The 17,265-nt window shown below is 38.7% G+C and overlaps 1 protein-coding gene across 2 annotated transcripts; it reads left to right on the forward strand.

The window, feature by feature from the left end:
- Positions 1 to 1,330: 1,330 nt before the first annotated feature.
- Positions 1,331 to 17,056, forward strand: LOC140535862 (uncharacterized). 2 transcript variants are annotated; one of them, XM_072657398.1, is made up of 5 exons: positions 1,331 to 1,609; positions 2,686 to 2,756; positions 3,881 to 4,040; positions 7,692 to 7,821; positions 15,517 to 17,056. In XM_072657398.1, the coding sequence occupies exons 2-5, from the start codon at positions 2,737 to 2,739 to the stop codon at positions 15,723 to 15,725; spliced, it is 519 nt and encodes a 172-aa protein (XP_072513499.1). In that variant the 5' UTR covers positions 1,331 to 1,609; positions 2,686 to 2,736; the 3' UTR covers positions 15,726 to 17,056. The 2 variants fall into 2 exon arrangements, with proteins under 2 accessions (XP_072513499.1, XP_072513507.1); XM_072657406.1 differs by having other exon boundaries at positions 2,690 to 2,756.
- Positions 17,057 to 17,265: the final 209 nt, after the last annotated feature.

Raw genomic sequence — 17,265 nt, forward strand, 5'->3', positions numbered from 1 at the left:
AATAATAATAATAATAATAATAATAAATGATAATAATAATATAATAATAATAATAATATAATAATAATAATAATAGAAATAATAAACAGTAGTTCCGTTTAATGGGGCTGATATGTGTTTATCTATGTCTGATTCAATCAACCTATACCTGTATTGAATTGTTTGTATATAGTTATTTAGTAAATGTACGTTTTTACTTACGTAAGAGTCTGTATGTATACACAACACGCCACGCCTACGTCGTGCCACCGCCCTCTCTGAGGAAAGACGAAAGCAAATTGTGACGGAAAGTTTGATTCACTTCATCGAACCGATTCCTTCGAACTGTCCGATTTAATGAATCGAACGTCCAGTTGTACCGTTATTGTACTCCGTTAGCTAGACAGAGCAGCTCGTTTCAATGACTGAATCTGATGGCCTGCACTCATACTCACCCAAACTCACTGACTTTAATGGAGAAACTGTTTAACCCTGTCTGACCACTGTGGAGCCACTGGCATCAGCGATGATGATGATCACCATCCCACCTCATCCCCAACTCCTCAACTCCTATAAATCCAGAGAACACCTTCCCACTGCTCCACAGCTCAATACTGGGGGGCTTCGTATTAGGTAAAGCATTAGGCATGCTTCCAATAGGTCCATGCACCAGAGAGTCCTATTCAATACTTCTGTACAGGGACTAGATGTGCATTTGCACATCTGTGTCGGCAATAGATGCAGCTTAAGGTAGCGGAATGCATTCATAATAAGGGGTGTCCACAGATATTAGACATATAGTATTATAGCTCCACTGTAACGTCGGTTGTACTGTAGTATTCATTCATTCATCTACTTAGAGGCTCCCACCGAGCCTCGTGCAGGGCGCCAGTCAATCGCGGGGTACCACACACACACACACACACACACACACACACTCGGAACTAGGAGCAATTTAGCAGAGCCAGTTCACCTACCGTGTGTTTTTTGCAGGCATAAGGAAACAATATTAGCCTACCTACAGTAAAAGATATGGGGGGCACTCCAAACTCCCCACCTCAGCACCCCAACCACCCGGAGCTGTGCGCCACACACACACACACACACACACACACACACACACACTAACCGCACTGTTGTACTGTTCAAATAAATTCTACACAGAGAAAATAAAGCAAGTGAATTCCAACATGGGGTTTCTTGGTCTGTTAAAACATGGTATTCAATGGCTGAAACTGATTTCTATATATTGTACCAGAAACAAAAGCTCGATTCGTTCGGACTTGTGAGTCGGTTCCATTCGGATTGATTCACGAAAATGAAACGAGTGGAAAAAAAAAGATTCGTTCACGAGGCGGCCATCGCTAGTAGAAAGCCAGCTAGACGCACATAAAGATTGGCGTTAATGTTAGCTGTCTAGCTCATGGTAAAGTAAGTAAAACAGGAGACACATTCATCCTTACGGCTTTGGGAGTTTGATCCGCCAACAGTCGGACTGGGATTATCGTTGGCTTTGCGGATTTTGAAGCCCACCAACCTGAAGCACATTTTTCAGTAGACAGGCTGGTTAGCTGGCATGCTAACGGTCTGTGTGTTTTGGGTTGTAATTAGCTTAGCGAATCGGCGCAAGGTGAGTCACTTTTGTTATCTAGCTAGCTCTTAAACTGGCTGACTAATCTTATCGGCTGAGATAAAGAGCTGGCTAGCTAAATCTGTATTGTTAAACAGCGTTGGCTGTTAAAGTAGCTAGGATAAGTCTGTCGCCAGCACTAAGAAGGCACCAGCTGTTGTCTGTTTAGCTAAACTAGTGCTAGCTAGCTAAGGTTACCCGGAGAACAGCTCCCAACTATGTGAATGTAAATAACGCGGCTAGCACCAGCTAGCTGATTAAATAAATAAGGAGCCTGCGCTGCGTGTAAACACACACGAGCGGTACTTTGAGCCCAGAATGGCTCAATATGGCCCAATATTGCCATGATCATCATCATCATCACCACCATCATCTTCATCATCTTCTTCTTCCGTGTCTTCTAACTCAAGCAAGTCTGTTAGTCTGAACACAGGAAACATTATTTTGAAACCGAAAACATTGGAGTGACATTATGGAGTGAACGGGTAGCTGCTGGGCTCATTTATCACGTTATTGGTATTACTGTAATTAGCTAGCTAGCTAGCGTTATTAGCTAAACTGACCTGCCTGGCTTTTTAAAGTGCTTTTTAATATTGTTCTCTGAGAGTTTTAATATTTAGAGTATAACGTTAGCTAGATCTGATACTGTATATTAAAAAAAGATAAGTGTCTGATCACCCTGAGCTTAATAACAGCACAGACTAGCTCTGCTACTCTGAGGTAAAGGAGGTTGTTGTATAATCTCAGCAGCCCCATGATTATGGCCCACGGAAACGCTAAGGGTGTGCGAGAGCAGCTGAAGTATGTAATATAAAACTTAACATAAAATATCATTAAAGCTTAGTATTTTTTAAGAAACCTAGCTCTATCGCATTGAACTGATCTCAGCCAGTATTCTGAAGACATGCTGGTGTCCAGCTCTCTTTGTAATGGGAATTTAAGTCAGCCTACAGATACAGCTGTTTAGTTCTTCAACAACCTGCAGCTGGTGAAAGATGGGCTGGGCAACTATACAGGCTTCTTCCACAGAAGATCATTTTAAACTTTAGGCTCTTAAATGTCTTTTTCTTTTTCAGCCAGATTGACCACAGATTGATTATGAGATCTGATTCTTACTGAGGATAGCTATGGAGCTGTACTGGTACATGTAAGTCTTGGAAATACATTTTTTTCATTCCTTATTATATTCAGTGATTAAAGCAGGCGTGGGTGTATTCATTTCCGCCTTCCCTTTTTTGTTAGAACTGGTTTGCAACCTGTGTGTTAGACAGATGTGGCTACATTGACAACAACTCAATTTAATATGAGGAAAAGGCCTGATTTCTGGTTGGTGTAAGGCAGTGGTCTCCAACCCTGCTCCTGGGGAGCTACCTTGCTGCAGACTTAAGATCCAGCCCTAGTGCACCTATTCTGATCCATCTGATTACTGCCTTAAGAAATCCTTGATTGGAAAGGGGTGTGCTAGATTTAATTAGGATTTGCTCTCTAGAAAGCAGATTGGATTAATGTCCAACGATACTCATTCTGGGTATTTGTGAATTGGGGTCAGATTCATGTCACGTTGCGTTAACATCTTTGTACTGATGTCGAAATTTATGATGAAAGATAGCGATCGACAGAGTAGTGCAAGTCACAACATCCTGAGGGTGCCTCGCCTTTCTTGAGAAGTTCACAGTTGGTTAACAAAATGATTTAACTGAACATGTCGGAAAGACTGTCAGGTTGAATTGTGTGCTCTTTTTGCTCAGGGCTGGCACACACCACCTGCTTTTTGGCCAGGTCACCATGTACTTCACAAATTCATCTTAGCACAATCACACTGAAGACTCTTTTTATCAGTTATCAATCTTAACACTATGAGGTGTTTGGGAAGCCCCCTCCTACATGGTGTTAGTAATTGATTATATGGAGGACACAGCCGTGCTGAAAAAAGAAAGAGAAATGTGAAACATATTTAGGACTTTTTTCCCAGAAATGAAGAGAAATTAAAATAAAAAATAACTACTTCATGACTCACAACTGTCAGCAGCGTGATAACACATTAGACATTAGGAAAGCTTACATTGCATCATCACACCTAAATTTCATTTAATGTAGGCCTGATTAGATTACATACGTGTTGGGTGAAAGCTTCCTTCAGGAGAGCTTTGGAAATGATTAATGTAACACATGCACATAATTTCAGTGGATATATTATATGTTGTCAATTTTGGTGTATTTTTTTTCTTCTCGTTTCTGAATGTTTTTATATTTGTTTTTTTTCCCTCCCAGAGTTGTCATAATATTTATTATGATAAAGATCTTCTTCTACATCTGCTGGTACCGCTCAAGACAGAGGCAACTTGCTGCGTATCTCAGTAATCCCCGCAATGCACAGATCGTTATTGTAGGGGGACGAGCCTACCTGCACCAGATGTGCGAGAGGCAAAATGTAAGTATTCTACCAATTACATCTGGAAATGACCTCCTAGCCTTACTGCACTGCTGCAGTGATGTCTTTTCACAGTGCCCAAATCAATTGAACCACAAGCTGAACCACAAATGAACCATACTGAGACCACATCAGGAAGTGATCTCAGTATGGAGATGGCATCAGGAGGTGATTGCAATGGTCAAAAGCTCATCTACATTTGAAATTGCATCTGATTTTTTTTTTTTTGTCTATTCAGACTAGCTGAAGATATTCTAGAGTAAACAGTGAAGCACTTTTATAAGTCGCTCTGGATAAGAGCATCTGCTAAATGCCGTAAATGTAAATGTAAATCTGTGTATCACCTGTGAGACCACCATGGGAGTGGGGCCACTGCTTGGAAGATGGTTCTGACTTCAGTTCATTTGGAGGAGGCTGAGGTTGTTTGATGTGTTAAGTTGTGCAAAAGAAACCATGAATCAGCAGTCTGAGACCTCTTGAAACATTCCACATGTGTACACTCCCTCATGTTTTAATCAGGTCAAAGTCTTAGTGAGACTGACTGTAAATATTAGATTTGGCACAAGGCGGCTTTTCCTTTTCCTATACGGATACCGAAGCCTTGAGTATCAGCTGATAACAATACTAGTTGATGTTTCTATTTTCTTCTGTTTTTTTTCTGTTTAAAGACCTGGATCTATAGTTCTATAGATCTATAAAATCTATAATTAAAGTCTTGATCAGTGCTGTCAGTCAATATTTTGTGTAAAGTGCTAAAACAGATCTTTTACCCCTTAGAATGAAACACTGTTTTTCTTACTGTGCCTTTAATACTAATTAGCTCTGTTCTGACTGAACCTCATTCAAAAAGCAGGCCAGACTCGAACGCTCTTTATTCCACATACGCACTACATGACTTTCAGAGTCATCAGATCATTGTACTTTTCACACTTTGCGACTTGTAATCGGGAATCTTTCAGTCGATGTGGTTTGCACGCTACACGACTGATCAGTGACACAGGGGCCCAAATTATATTTATAGATATTTCACAAGAAGGGACTCGCAACAAGCCTTTCTGCTCTCCAAAAACACGCTCTGTCCCCAAAGCAAGAACTGATGTGAAGCTGTGCATGAGACACTTTTTAAAAATGTTTTCTTCCAAAAGGGATGTCCGTAAGAAACGAGCAATGCAAGCTGTCTGTGTGTTAATTTGCAGCGAAAACACATTGGGAAGAAAAAGAGAAAAGGATATGGATGAGAAACCTTAGGCTTTCTTCTCCCCCCATGTTTTGCGGCTCTAGCTAGTCACTGCACTAACTTCCAATCACAACACTTTTCACATTACTAATTTTAGTCATTGACGGCTCCAGGTTTTTAAACCTGCTAGATATTTGTCGGGGGCTTGCGAGGCTTTGCTGATCACTCGCTGACTTCTCAGATTGCGCCTTTCAGCAGTTCACACTACTCCAGTGCCGACCAAACGGTCGGAAAGTTTGTCGGAAGTGTCGAAAATAGAACTTTGAAAATAAAACGTTGGTGACTCAAATGTGGAAGAGCTTATTTATTTATTTATTTATTTATTTATTTATTTACTCTCTCTTCTAGTCACTTGTCAAATGTATCTGGTGCCTGTAAAATGTCAGGAGCCAGGCTGGGTAATATTGGGCACCAAGCACTGGAGTTACTTCTCAGTGACCTGCTACACATTTGTTTCCACTACTGTTTGTTACTACTACCAATGTAGGACCACTTTCTGTTTGCACCATAACTCCTCTAGAACCCAGACCCAAACTTTTTTTTTATTTTTATTACATTTATACTTCTAAAACATGATCAACTGACTGTTGCACGTGTGTTTGATGTGCCGTTATGTCTAAGCTTGATTCAGATTACATTGTGTTTGTTTCATTACTATTAGGTACTGTTACAGGGATGTTGTTACAGTAATCAACAACATCAAATGTAGTCTTAGGACTGGGTTGTGAATTTAAAATAGAGTAGTAGTTGACCGTAGTAGTTACTGGACTTAATAGAAAACATCTTTCTGCAACAGGGCCTTATTGTATAATGATAGCTATTGATTTTGAACATGTATATATATATTTCCCCAAAACTATCTTGTCACAGGAAATCCTCATTTTAGCACTAGACCAAAGTTTGAGCACTTGACAATGATATTACTGTGTGACAGACATTTTTTTTTTCTTTCTTCATGAACTTACCGGGCATACCGGGGGAAAACCCCACACCATTTTGGAGATGCTCTGACCCACCCAGTCAGTCGTCTTGCCTTCATTTGGCAAAGATGCTTTATCATTTTAACTGCTTTTAACAAATGACCTTTAAGAACTGACTGTTGACTTGCTGCCTAATATACCCCACCCTTTGACAGATGCCACTGCAGATAAATGAATCAATGTTTTCTCTTCACCTGTCGGTGGTATTCATGTTATGGCTGATCTGTGAGAGGAGTTCAGAGGAGTGAGTCACACCACATTTTTATCTGTTGATCTACAGCTCATAAAGATCACCTCTTATCTGATCTTTGTTTGATGCCAAACAGACACCTCTGTTGGGGAAACCTCCGCTAAAATGTCAGTGTATTCAAACAGTCTGTAAAAAAAAAAAATGTTAGAATACGCAGTAATGGACAAAATCAAAGGAAATGAACAATAGCTGATCCTTAATTTGGAGATTAAACCCAGGTAAGATTAAAAATGCTTTGGGAAACTTAAATTCAAATTAATAATTTAATACTGGTGCAATTGTAGTGCAGTACAAATTGGCCATGTCTGATTTGATTATCTGCTGTATTTAGGCAAATGAGGAGTGAAGGCACAAGCATGTAAGCACACAAAGTCTTCCTGTATTAAAGCTGATGGACCGTATGATTGTGACTTATTTGCCTAGAAGGGTGAATGAGCCAGCTTTGCCACTTCTCTTAGTTCTTCTCATAATAACGGATACATATAGATACATATTGTGCCAATCTCCCCAGCCCATCCGCACGATACGAAGATGTATGCTTTTAATTACAAAATGCTAAATGGACCTGTTCTCTGTTCTGGACATGTTGTCAAAAATAGACACTTAAATAAACACAATAAACCCACTTCTGGCTTAGATTAAGCTAGGCTATCCTTGCGAAGGTCCATTTCCAATGCTTCTCAGCCTTTTGTTGATTTATACATAACTACTGGGGAGGAGTGGGAACTACACCAGGGAAACCTTGCTAATTGGCTGGGTCTGGACTGTGGACCGTTAACTGCTTCAGTTAGTTTCTTGTGTAGGATATAGAGAGAAATGGATGATCTAATAGATAATATAGCGAAAGACAGGATATAGACTGTCGGTTCTCTAGGACAGACATTCCAAATCATAAATGATAGGAAAATTGTGAAGCTTCCCAGTATCCTTAGCAGCGTCATGGTTTTTGTTCATGTCTTTCATCATGTCTGCTTTCCTCTAAATTCACTTACCACATCAGTGCTAAGCTCTACTAAGATTCTTTATTACCCCATACTATTCTCCCCCCCCCCCCTCACCACCAGTTTGTCATGTGTTTTCATGATGATGAGTGGTAATTAAGATCTTCATCTAAATGTATTTTATGTTTGATATCCGAGTCTGTGTGTGGGTGATTTAACTCCCACTTCTGCTGTTTTCCACAGACATCAATCTGGCCAAGCTGGTATGGAGTGCAGGATGACGGATCAGTGGGTGAACCCTCCGCCTCTCTTCCACCAGCTTCATCCCTCTCTCAGCTAGACATGCCTCCTCCATATGAGGCTGTGTCTGGAGGTAAGACTAACCACTTTAGGGAGACTAAGGATGAATAAGCAAAATTCTTCTGAAACTCTCACAGTGTATTTTATTTGATGTATGAATGATTTTATTTTATTTATCTATTTATTTATTTTATATATGTTGGATCTGATCCTTAAACAGTTGATGTGCCATTAAAAGCAAATAGCCACTGCGCTCATTTGTATACAAGGACTCTGTGACAAATCACACAGAGCCTTTAAAAGATTCAGAATAGTTCACTGGCAAAATCTAAGTTAGGAAGGAATTAAATGAGTGGTGGCTGGAAATGTGAGTAAATGTGTGTTAATCAAGCTCTATTTCTTACTGCAAGAGGGAGTGTGTATTTAAACATCTCTGTACAGTACTGAGTGTGTAGAGTCCACAGCACTTCAGTTATATATGCACCTGCAGTCGCTTCTAGGCTTAGTTCTGAAAAGGTTAATCAAATTTATCGTGTTTGCAGAAGAACAGAATGTTGGTATGCAAATGATTCAGTGTCTATTGGCCTCTCTTGTTATGACACCATAACTTATTTCTGAAGTTCTGTCCAACATCAGTCCCTGAAAAACATCTGTTAGATGGTCTGTTAATAGCATTAAAAGCTTAGGAGCATGTACCTACAAACACTGAGAAATTTTCAGAGATGCACATTTCCGACAACGCTGAATTCTTAAGTGCACTTGGCTGGGACTGGGGACAGCTGGGTGGTGGAGAATGTTTGTTTGTAGTTGATTTTGAATAAAAGCACTGAACTTATCCAACAAGCAAAAAATCATATTAAAATGCCACAACCAGGTTTTCCAGTGTGATTTTAATACATTGCAGGATTGAAGGCCAATTATAATACGTGGCAGTGTTTTTTTTTTGTTTTGTTTTTGTTTGTTTGTTTTTCTTTCAATTAATTTATTTTATTTAGCAAAGAATGCATTTAAGATGTGCAGATAAACAACAAACATCATGTAAACATTGTTAGTTTCCAAGTTTCGCTCCCCTGGCCAACTAGCGGCAAATTGCTTCTTTTAAATTTGTCATTTTTGAGAAGTGCTTATTTAAAGGCACAACAAAAAAAACAACCTGTATAATTCTGGTACTGGTGATTGATTATATATAAAATTTTCTCCTGTAGCTTTCTAGTGATGTTCCAATATTCACAACATTTTAACCCATTAAAAACCTCTTGAAGTTGTGATGAGAATCCGTCACTGCTTAGAATTGGATGCAAGACAATTTTGTAACAAAACCGAATCAATAAATGCTCTTAGCGAAGACTGGATGACAGCTGGCTGGTGGGGAATGTTTGCAGAAAGTCTGTTGTAGCAGTTTCCCTGGCCTTAGGTCGTTAAGCAGGTAAAGACGTCAATATAAATCTTTGCTATTGTTATTCGAGAAAGTATTTTTGGCTGTTTATTGGTTTGTCCACATGATTAACTGCAAGCAATTTATGATAGCTTGGAACAGCGTCAGAAATTACTAGAGGCAAAGGGCAAACATGCCCCCTTAAAACATAATTACACAGGCAAAAGAAATGCCCCTATGAATGTAGTAAATCAATTTAAACTTCTAAATATAAAAAAACAGTAGCAGTGAATGACAGTATTGCACTAACAAGTTGGACGACATGGCTTTGCTGAATTCGCCAACACCATTTCTATGCCAATGGTTTTTAAGGATAGATAAATACATTGAATCATCTGTGAAGGTCCTTCTGCTGATCATTAATTTGCTACTTAGTGTTCAACTAAAATTCAAATTAGTTGCTTTAAATTGCTCTTAAAAAAAAAAAAAAAAAAGCAAGCAAAAAACAACAACAAACATTCTGCCGCTGACCTGAAAGAAACTGAAGCGTAGGACTGAGAACAGCATGTCAGCCAAATTTAGACGGATGTCTCTTAATTATCAGGTTTCAGAAGGGACATGTTGCAAAGATTATTTTGGTGCTCCAACTACCAGATTGTACCGGAAGACAAGTCCAGAGGGTACATGTTTATCTGAGACTCAGACATCTGTGTTGTAATGGGCTATATGAGCTTGAATTAACTTTTGTTTGTTTGCTGTAAGAGTAATGCACTGATGTTCTTTTTTTGTGGGAATAGTGGCTGGTTAAGTTGGAATTGAATGTACTTTATTAGTTGCTTCAAATAAAATGAGTTTTTTTCAGTACTTTTACTAAAAATGCTGGGATGAACAAATGAATATATTCATTAAATAACAATTAGAATCAGAAAAGCCCAATAGCTTCTTTACAGTTAGTGCTACACTCCTGTGGGGGGGGGGGGTGGGGCGGGGTGAAGTACACACTGTCACCTGGGTGCTACCCTGCTTGCCACTGGTCTTACTCCTAGTACTTTTAAGTAAGGAGTAGAACTGTACTGTATTACTTTGCAGTTGATGGGTTGCATTGCCTCCATACACTGTTTCATTTTTTGTTCATTTACAGTTCAGTGATGAAGAGGCACAAACATGCATTTTCTCCTTAGAAAGGAAATGTGGTGAACCTTCAGCACCACGTTGTGTCTTTTTGAGGGTAAATGATTTGCATCTTGGTGAAAAAGAATGTACCTTTCTATCTTTTTTTTTTTTTTTTTTTTTTTTTTTTTTTTAAAGTCTTAAATCTTGATACATTAATTACGACATACCTTTTACTGTTTATGTTTAGGCTTTGGTACCATAGATGATCTCTTTACAATATTCGTGCATTCGTTAGTTTAGTTAAACAGGACATGACCTCCTCTGCAACGGCTCTCACATTTTTAGTCATGTGACTTCTCACACAAAAAGTGCCACAGAAAGGTTCCACTCTGTAAGATGTTTTTGCACAGTAGCAGCTGTTCATGCATCCAGGGCACTTGCTTCTCTTGAAGTGTGTGCTACTAAAATTACATACAATCTGCAAAGTACCTTTATTGTGTTTTTTCTGCCCAAAACTCTGTGGGACACACATGTGCGAAAGGGGCTATAGACAAGGACTCCACATCAGCAGACAGCTTATTATCCTTGACACTCCAAGACATTCCAGTGAAATCTGAAGCTTGCTTACTACTACTACTTAATGTGTGGTTCACATAAGCTATCAGATTTACTACATTCAGGAATATTGTGCCAAATTCAGATGCAATTCTGGGACTTGCACATCAGGAATAGCCGCTACCCGTTCTTATTCTAAGAGAAAGGTAACCAATAGGCCAGGCTTGCAGATCACAGCTGCAATATAGAGCTTTAATTAAACATTCACATTAGGGGTCATACCGTATATGTTCTATCTTACTCCTCTCTTGGAAAGAGCAAATTGTAAACATTTAGTCCATCCCATGTTGGTGTCTGTGAGTAGATGAAGAGATCTTTTCTTATTATCTGAATTTGGTGGAGTTGTCTGTGTGTAGTCCTGTTTTGCAATAAGCAAAATTACACACACATGCATACCTCTGGTTACAATTTCTGTTATTGTGAATAGTTAAGTATGTGGAGAATGACCAGATCTTTAAAAGCATTCATACAATATTTAAAGGAAGGAAACTATAAAAGGAACCACATGCAGAAGTTGGGTCATCCCAAGGGTGTCTTGGCTCTTAATTTGCTTGTTAAGGCTATGGCTTGTTAACAGTCATTGTTAGGAAATGCTAGGTGATGCACATTTCAGAGCTAAAAATTAGCAGCCATGGTCTCCTTTAAGCCACTGCCTAGCACTCTGAACATTACAAATTACTGATAATGATAAAGCAAAAAAAAAACCTGTAAGTAGCAAGGTTTCAGCAGTTTCCTTCGTTTAGGACGTTATTAAGAAAAGGCAGTTACCAGGGACGGTGACTGTGTGAACACATTTCTGCACATAATTACTGTACATTTGCTGAATTAAAAGCAACAGAAAGTTATGCTTTATTGTTTCCAATATATTAAATTTAGCAAAAATATATATATATATATAAGTAAATACCCCATATTTAAGTTTACTTCCTGTAGAGTAGAAACTGACAGTAAAGGCTATAGATGTCTCGCAGTTAAGACCTTGAGAGACTTTTTTGTTTTAATTAGTAAAGCATACTTGCTTGTTAGAAACAGGATGTGGCCATGATGCTGTGACTGGAGGTCGAAAGCTGCTTGATCACTGTTTCCTTCCCCTCTCAGTATCGGTTCACATCATATAGTACGTTCTACTACAAACTGCAGTACCACATTATCAGTGCCTTTGTTTCTATTACGTTCATTGTATGTGTGGTTAAACTCTAAGGAAACTTGAGTAGAAGAAAAAAGAAATGCCTCAAAAACACTGAAACAGATCTTACTCAGTAACTAGTTACCACCCACTTCTGACTTTTTGATGTAATGACTATAAAAGCAGAGGGTAACTGTTGAAGGGCCCAATAATGGGACAAAAGGCAGCTCTTTCTGACAGAATCATGTAAAGAACATGATCTAACAATCCTCAGATTCGTAGATTCTTTGATTTGCATCGGGGGAAAAGATCAACAATAAATAGCTAATTCCACACAACTGAATACAATTGACCAGGAATAGTAACATTTATAGTGCTCACTGGATAGATGATGCAGTGTTTGTCATAATGTTGTCATAAAGTTGGTCACAGGCAAATTTAAAGTCACATCAAACATTATAGTATCTGTCATAACCGTTACTGGTAACTGATGCTTCAGCTTACAGCACACTTTTTGTTTGAATTGTAAGTGTAAACAAATCCTCTTCATGGAGAGAAGAAATAAATTATTATAAGTGCATTTATAAAGGAACAGGGAAACTTTGATCGGCCCAGGACTTGCTCCATTTTGTTTTCTTTGCTCTAGCAGACCTATTTAAGCTCGAAGAGCTTGTTCACAACTGTAGAGAAGAGTGAAAACAAAAATGGCAAAACATTAAGTGTGTGATTGCTCATCAGCCATGATTATGGAACACAACAAGAACTGGCTAGTTGTAGCACATATTTTAGCTGTTCCTGAAACTTTTCCATGAGTCATAATAACAAAAGTCACTGCATCAGTAATTTACCTTTTTAAGTGCATGTTTCTTCATGTATATCAAGATAATGAGTCTAGACCAATGACTGAGGTAAGGATGATGTTGAGGACACTCAGAGGGGTGTAAATCTGAAATAATGATAGAACTATATGCATTTTAGTTCAAAATCAGTTTAATTCAAGTGGTAACAATATTTTCAACAAGTATTTTGTGTAACTGTGTTTGACCAAAAAGTAATTAGTCTGATTAACAGACAAACTGCAGTCTCTTATTAGGCTTGAATATTAATAACCAACTAAATACAGATACATTCAGCACATTTAATGATTGAATAAATGCCTCTTTGCAAGTTACACCTTAACCAGATGCCTTTGGTAGCCATTAACAAGCTTCTGGCACAATTCTGGTTGGATATTTGACCACTCTTCTTGGCAGAATAGTAGAGTTTATTTGAATGTGTTGCTTTCCTGGTACAGACCCACATTTTAAGCACTGTCCACATACATGTTCCATAGAGTTCAGGTCAGATCTTTGGGAAGACCATATGAAACACTTAATGCTAGGCTGCTTTACCCATTATCCATTTCACAACCACCTTTGTCCTGTTGAAACACCCCAGCCGTCAAGTTGATGGTTTGAGGTTATGCTGAATTATTGAGGAAGTCTTCTGTCATTCCTTCCGCTTTAGCTATACCATCTACTTTGTGGAACGTACCAGTTCCACTGGCAGCAGAACAACACAATGCTTAACAGTTGGTACAGTGGGCTGGAGGTTGAATGCTTTTGCTTTAATCCTTCGAACATACCTCTGGTCATTATGGCCAAATGGCCATATATATTTTTTTTTTTGTCAGTGCGATCCACTGCAAGCTTTAGTAGAGCTTGAAGGCATGTCTTCGCATTGGGGTCATGCCTTTAGGACTGGGGCCAGAATGTTAAACACAGGCAGTCCTGTGTGTGTAGGTGTGCAGAATCCATGCAGGTTTCCTGCAGTTTGACAATATCATACTTTTTTGATGAGTCATTGTGCAGGAGAAGCAGCAGTACGAGGGCAGGTCAACTTGTTTATACCATCTCAAGGAAATCGCATAGTTGAGAAAAGGCGGGTAGGTTTAGCAGGGTGGTTTCCAGGTCGTGCTGGTTGTGACATGTTTCTTAGTTGAGTGGGTTGCTAACTCTACTTTCCTTTCTCTGCTTAAAATAGGGCTAACCTTTCATGAAGTGTTATGTGGTAAAGGAAAGGGGAAAAAAGAAGTTTGAATGGTGCGTTAGAACACATACATATGTTCATTTCATACAGAAACCTCAGCTGCATTGATTGTAAACTGAAAAATAAGTAGTAATTTTTTTGGAATTAGTCAAAGATAAATTAAATTAAATTAAATTGTAAAAATAAACATGTTTAAATAAAAGCATTTAATGTTTGACCTGCCAGCCATATGATGAGTAACTTTCATGCTCAAGCAGTGTTCACAGGCTAACCGTGTGAATGACAAAGGAAACGTGTCTCGAGGGTCTATATTTAGGTTTATTTGACAAACAAGCACATATGTACATATACATGCCATAGATATTCTGAACATAGCTTGTGTCTAGTACAATGCATTTTTATTAATACTTTATTTCTTGAAACTTTGGTTTTCTGAATAAAATGACATTGCTGATGTATTGAAATTGCTGATTGTAATTACATTTACAGTCAAATTTGTTGGTACAACAAACAACGTTTAATGAAAAGAGAGTGAAAACAGAGCAGATACTGCTTATTTTACAGATATTTCCTAATTCTGCCCTGGACAGATTTGATGGTAGAAAAAAAAAGATTATATATATTATATTTCAAACAAACAGATTTCTTTATGAATAACCACACACACGTCTTCGCTCCTACCAGTCATTCAGCCGATTTAAATGAAGAAAAGGAGTTACCTGAGCAGATCAGAAAGAAAAGGTTGTAAGAACATCCTCTGACCACAGTTATGAGATAGGACTAGCCAACCTCTAATGGGGTAGCCAACCTTTTTGGACGCAGCCGCAGAAGGAAAGTCGACCCCAGATTCAAGAGAAGGATAGTAGTAGTGGTAGACAAAGGGACAAGGGGAAAACTTCCAAAGAGGTACAAGGTGAACTCCAAATTTAAGGCACTTCAGTGTCTAATCACACCCATTGTGTTTTGAGCAACAAGGTCCAAGAGGACCGCACTGTTAAAAGTTGGAGAAAAAAAACGGCAGGCTGATATTTGCTAAAATGCATATTGACAGAGCTGATGTGACTTGCCAACATGCTCCAGTTTTCTCATCTGTCCAAAGATTTCTCCAAGAAGACATCATGGCTTATGTTCTCATATGAAAATTAAGCTTTCAAAAATATAAGAACACTAAACCTACCGTGATACATTGAAGGGTGCCTGGATAGGCTTTGTATGCTAGTTGAACGGATAATATTTTGAGTTGCTATTATTATTGTTGTTGTTGTTGTTGTTGTTGTTGTTACTATTTTACGTCTTATTTCTAAATTTGCTGTTAAATAAGCAAAGTGACTACTTTAGTCAGTTTCAGGTTGTTTTTTTTTGGGGGGGGGGGGGCGAGTGGTTATGGAAGGGTACCAACAAATATGGTCACATCTGCAAATGGTCCCAGTGATTCCAAAGCAACAGTAATAGTAACTCAAGACTACTAAAACTGACCATATTCTCCCATTTGTTCTTTATTTTCTTTACAGCGAATGACCTGAAGCCTCCTCCATACAGTGAGTACGCTCCAAACGACGACACAGACGCATCTCTAAGCATCGCCATCCCTGAGGGAAATGATTCCAGCACCATCACCGACGACCCACCTCCCTACACACCCAGTGCCACCTCTCCAGCCAGCCAGCAAGCAGACACCAGCATTCAGGGCCATCTGGTGGCAGAGGGCAGATCCAGCTAGTGTTGTTCACTGCTCAGTTTTGAGTTTTGTCCACTTCGAAACACAGCAAGGGCTGTATTTAATCCACATGGAAGTTTCTTTTGAGCCCCACGGTTTGAGTTACGATCTTCTCTTAGTTTTCTAATTAAGGAGGTAACATTGATTTGGTAAGGGTGTTTAGCATCACACCTCTTAAGAAGAATTTCACGGTGATGTAGTTTGGAATAGAAAGAGGATATAGTGCCCTCTCGTGGTGGGATTGCTTAACTTCCCATGATGTAAAGGGTGCTTTTAGCTCACCCATGCCTTATTGTGGTTTCCTCTTATATAACCAGCATCATGCTAGCACATATTCATCTAACACACAATGCACATGCAGTAATCTAGTCCTATATGCATTTCAGCTTTTTTTATTTGTTTGTTTGTTTGTTTTTCTTTGACTGGTGCCATGGATTCAGCAGCACAGCTTCCACTCGCAGCGGCTTGAAGTAACTGTACATAAGCTTGTGGATTGATCAGTGCCACGTAAAAAGGAAAAAATCATGTATAGCAGATTCCTCAGAGACGATGTTGTAGACACGTAGTGAAACCGCTGACGCTGAGGTTTTCTCTCTTCTCTAAAGGCCCAAAGGGAGAGCATTATGTATCGAGGTTTAACCTCACCTTCATACATAACCTCAGTTTGTATGTGATGACAATTTCAAAAACTATCCCTCAGCACTTTTGTGTCTTGTAATTGCCTTACTTTTTTTGGCTGTTTGTAAGTGACCAGTATAATCAGTGGAGTCTGCGTGACTCGTGGCCTAATGAAGTTGTGTTTAAATGCAGGGAGTTTGACTCCTACACTCTTTGGCTTTGGCTTATCAGGTGACGGTAAAGATTTTTATGCATTCGGGCCACAGAACCCACATCAATGAACTCTGCTTACTTTTTTAGTAACTTAATTTTTTTGTTTGGTCTGTGCGTATGATGATTATATTGTATGTCAAGTCTGTGATCTAACACATTCTGTTTTTCGTACACATGTCGTTTTGAAGAATGTATGAGGTCAACTGTGTGCAGTTGTCAAACTATCAGGTTAACGTAATGGGATCAATACTTTTTTATTATTATTAAACTGTCAGGATAAAGGATCCTTATGTATTTGTAGACGTTATATTTGTCCCCCATATTTCACAGTATAATTTGATATAATCATGTTTTTTTTTTCCCCCTCCATGAAGTCCTAATACTGCTTTATTGTTATTGCTCATTGAATAGTATTGTACATACTATTTTTGTATTTGTGTCAAAGCCTTCCAATCCATGTGTAAAATTTTAAAAAAATTAAAAAAGGGTGAGAAGTATGAAAAGATTGGAGATATAACATGCAAAAAAAAAAAAAACAACAACAATATAAAATAGTCCATCATGGCTAAATCTTGTTGGGTGTTTAAAAAATCTAGTTTACACATTACACAAATGTAGTTAATCAGATAAGATTGGTGTATGTCATTTTGCACTGCAGCTTCAGGGCCAATGTAGCTAACAACTATAAAGCCACATGGTGAGGAACACAGTG

The sequence above is a fragment of the Salminus brasiliensis genome, chromosome 1, assembly GCF_030463535.1.
Source record: "Salminus brasiliensis chromosome 1, fSalBra1.hap2, whole genome shotgun sequence".
NCBI lineage: Eukaryota > Metazoa > Chordata > Actinopteri > Characiformes > Bryconidae > Salminus > Salminus brasiliensis.

Bases quoted from the DNA above. Each gene is read 5' to 3' on its own strand.
- LOC140535862 (XM_072657398.1), top strand. From the start codon at position 2,737: ATGGAGCTGTACTGGTACAT. The intron at 4,041-7,691 runs GTAAGTATTCTA...TGTTTTCCACAG, and splicing joins AGATGTGCGAGAGGCAAAAT to ACATCAATCTGGCCAAGCTG. The intron at 7,822-15,516 runs GTAAGACTAACC...TTTTCTTTACAG, and splicing joins ATATGAGGCTGTGTCTGGAG to CGAATGACCTGAAGCCTCCT.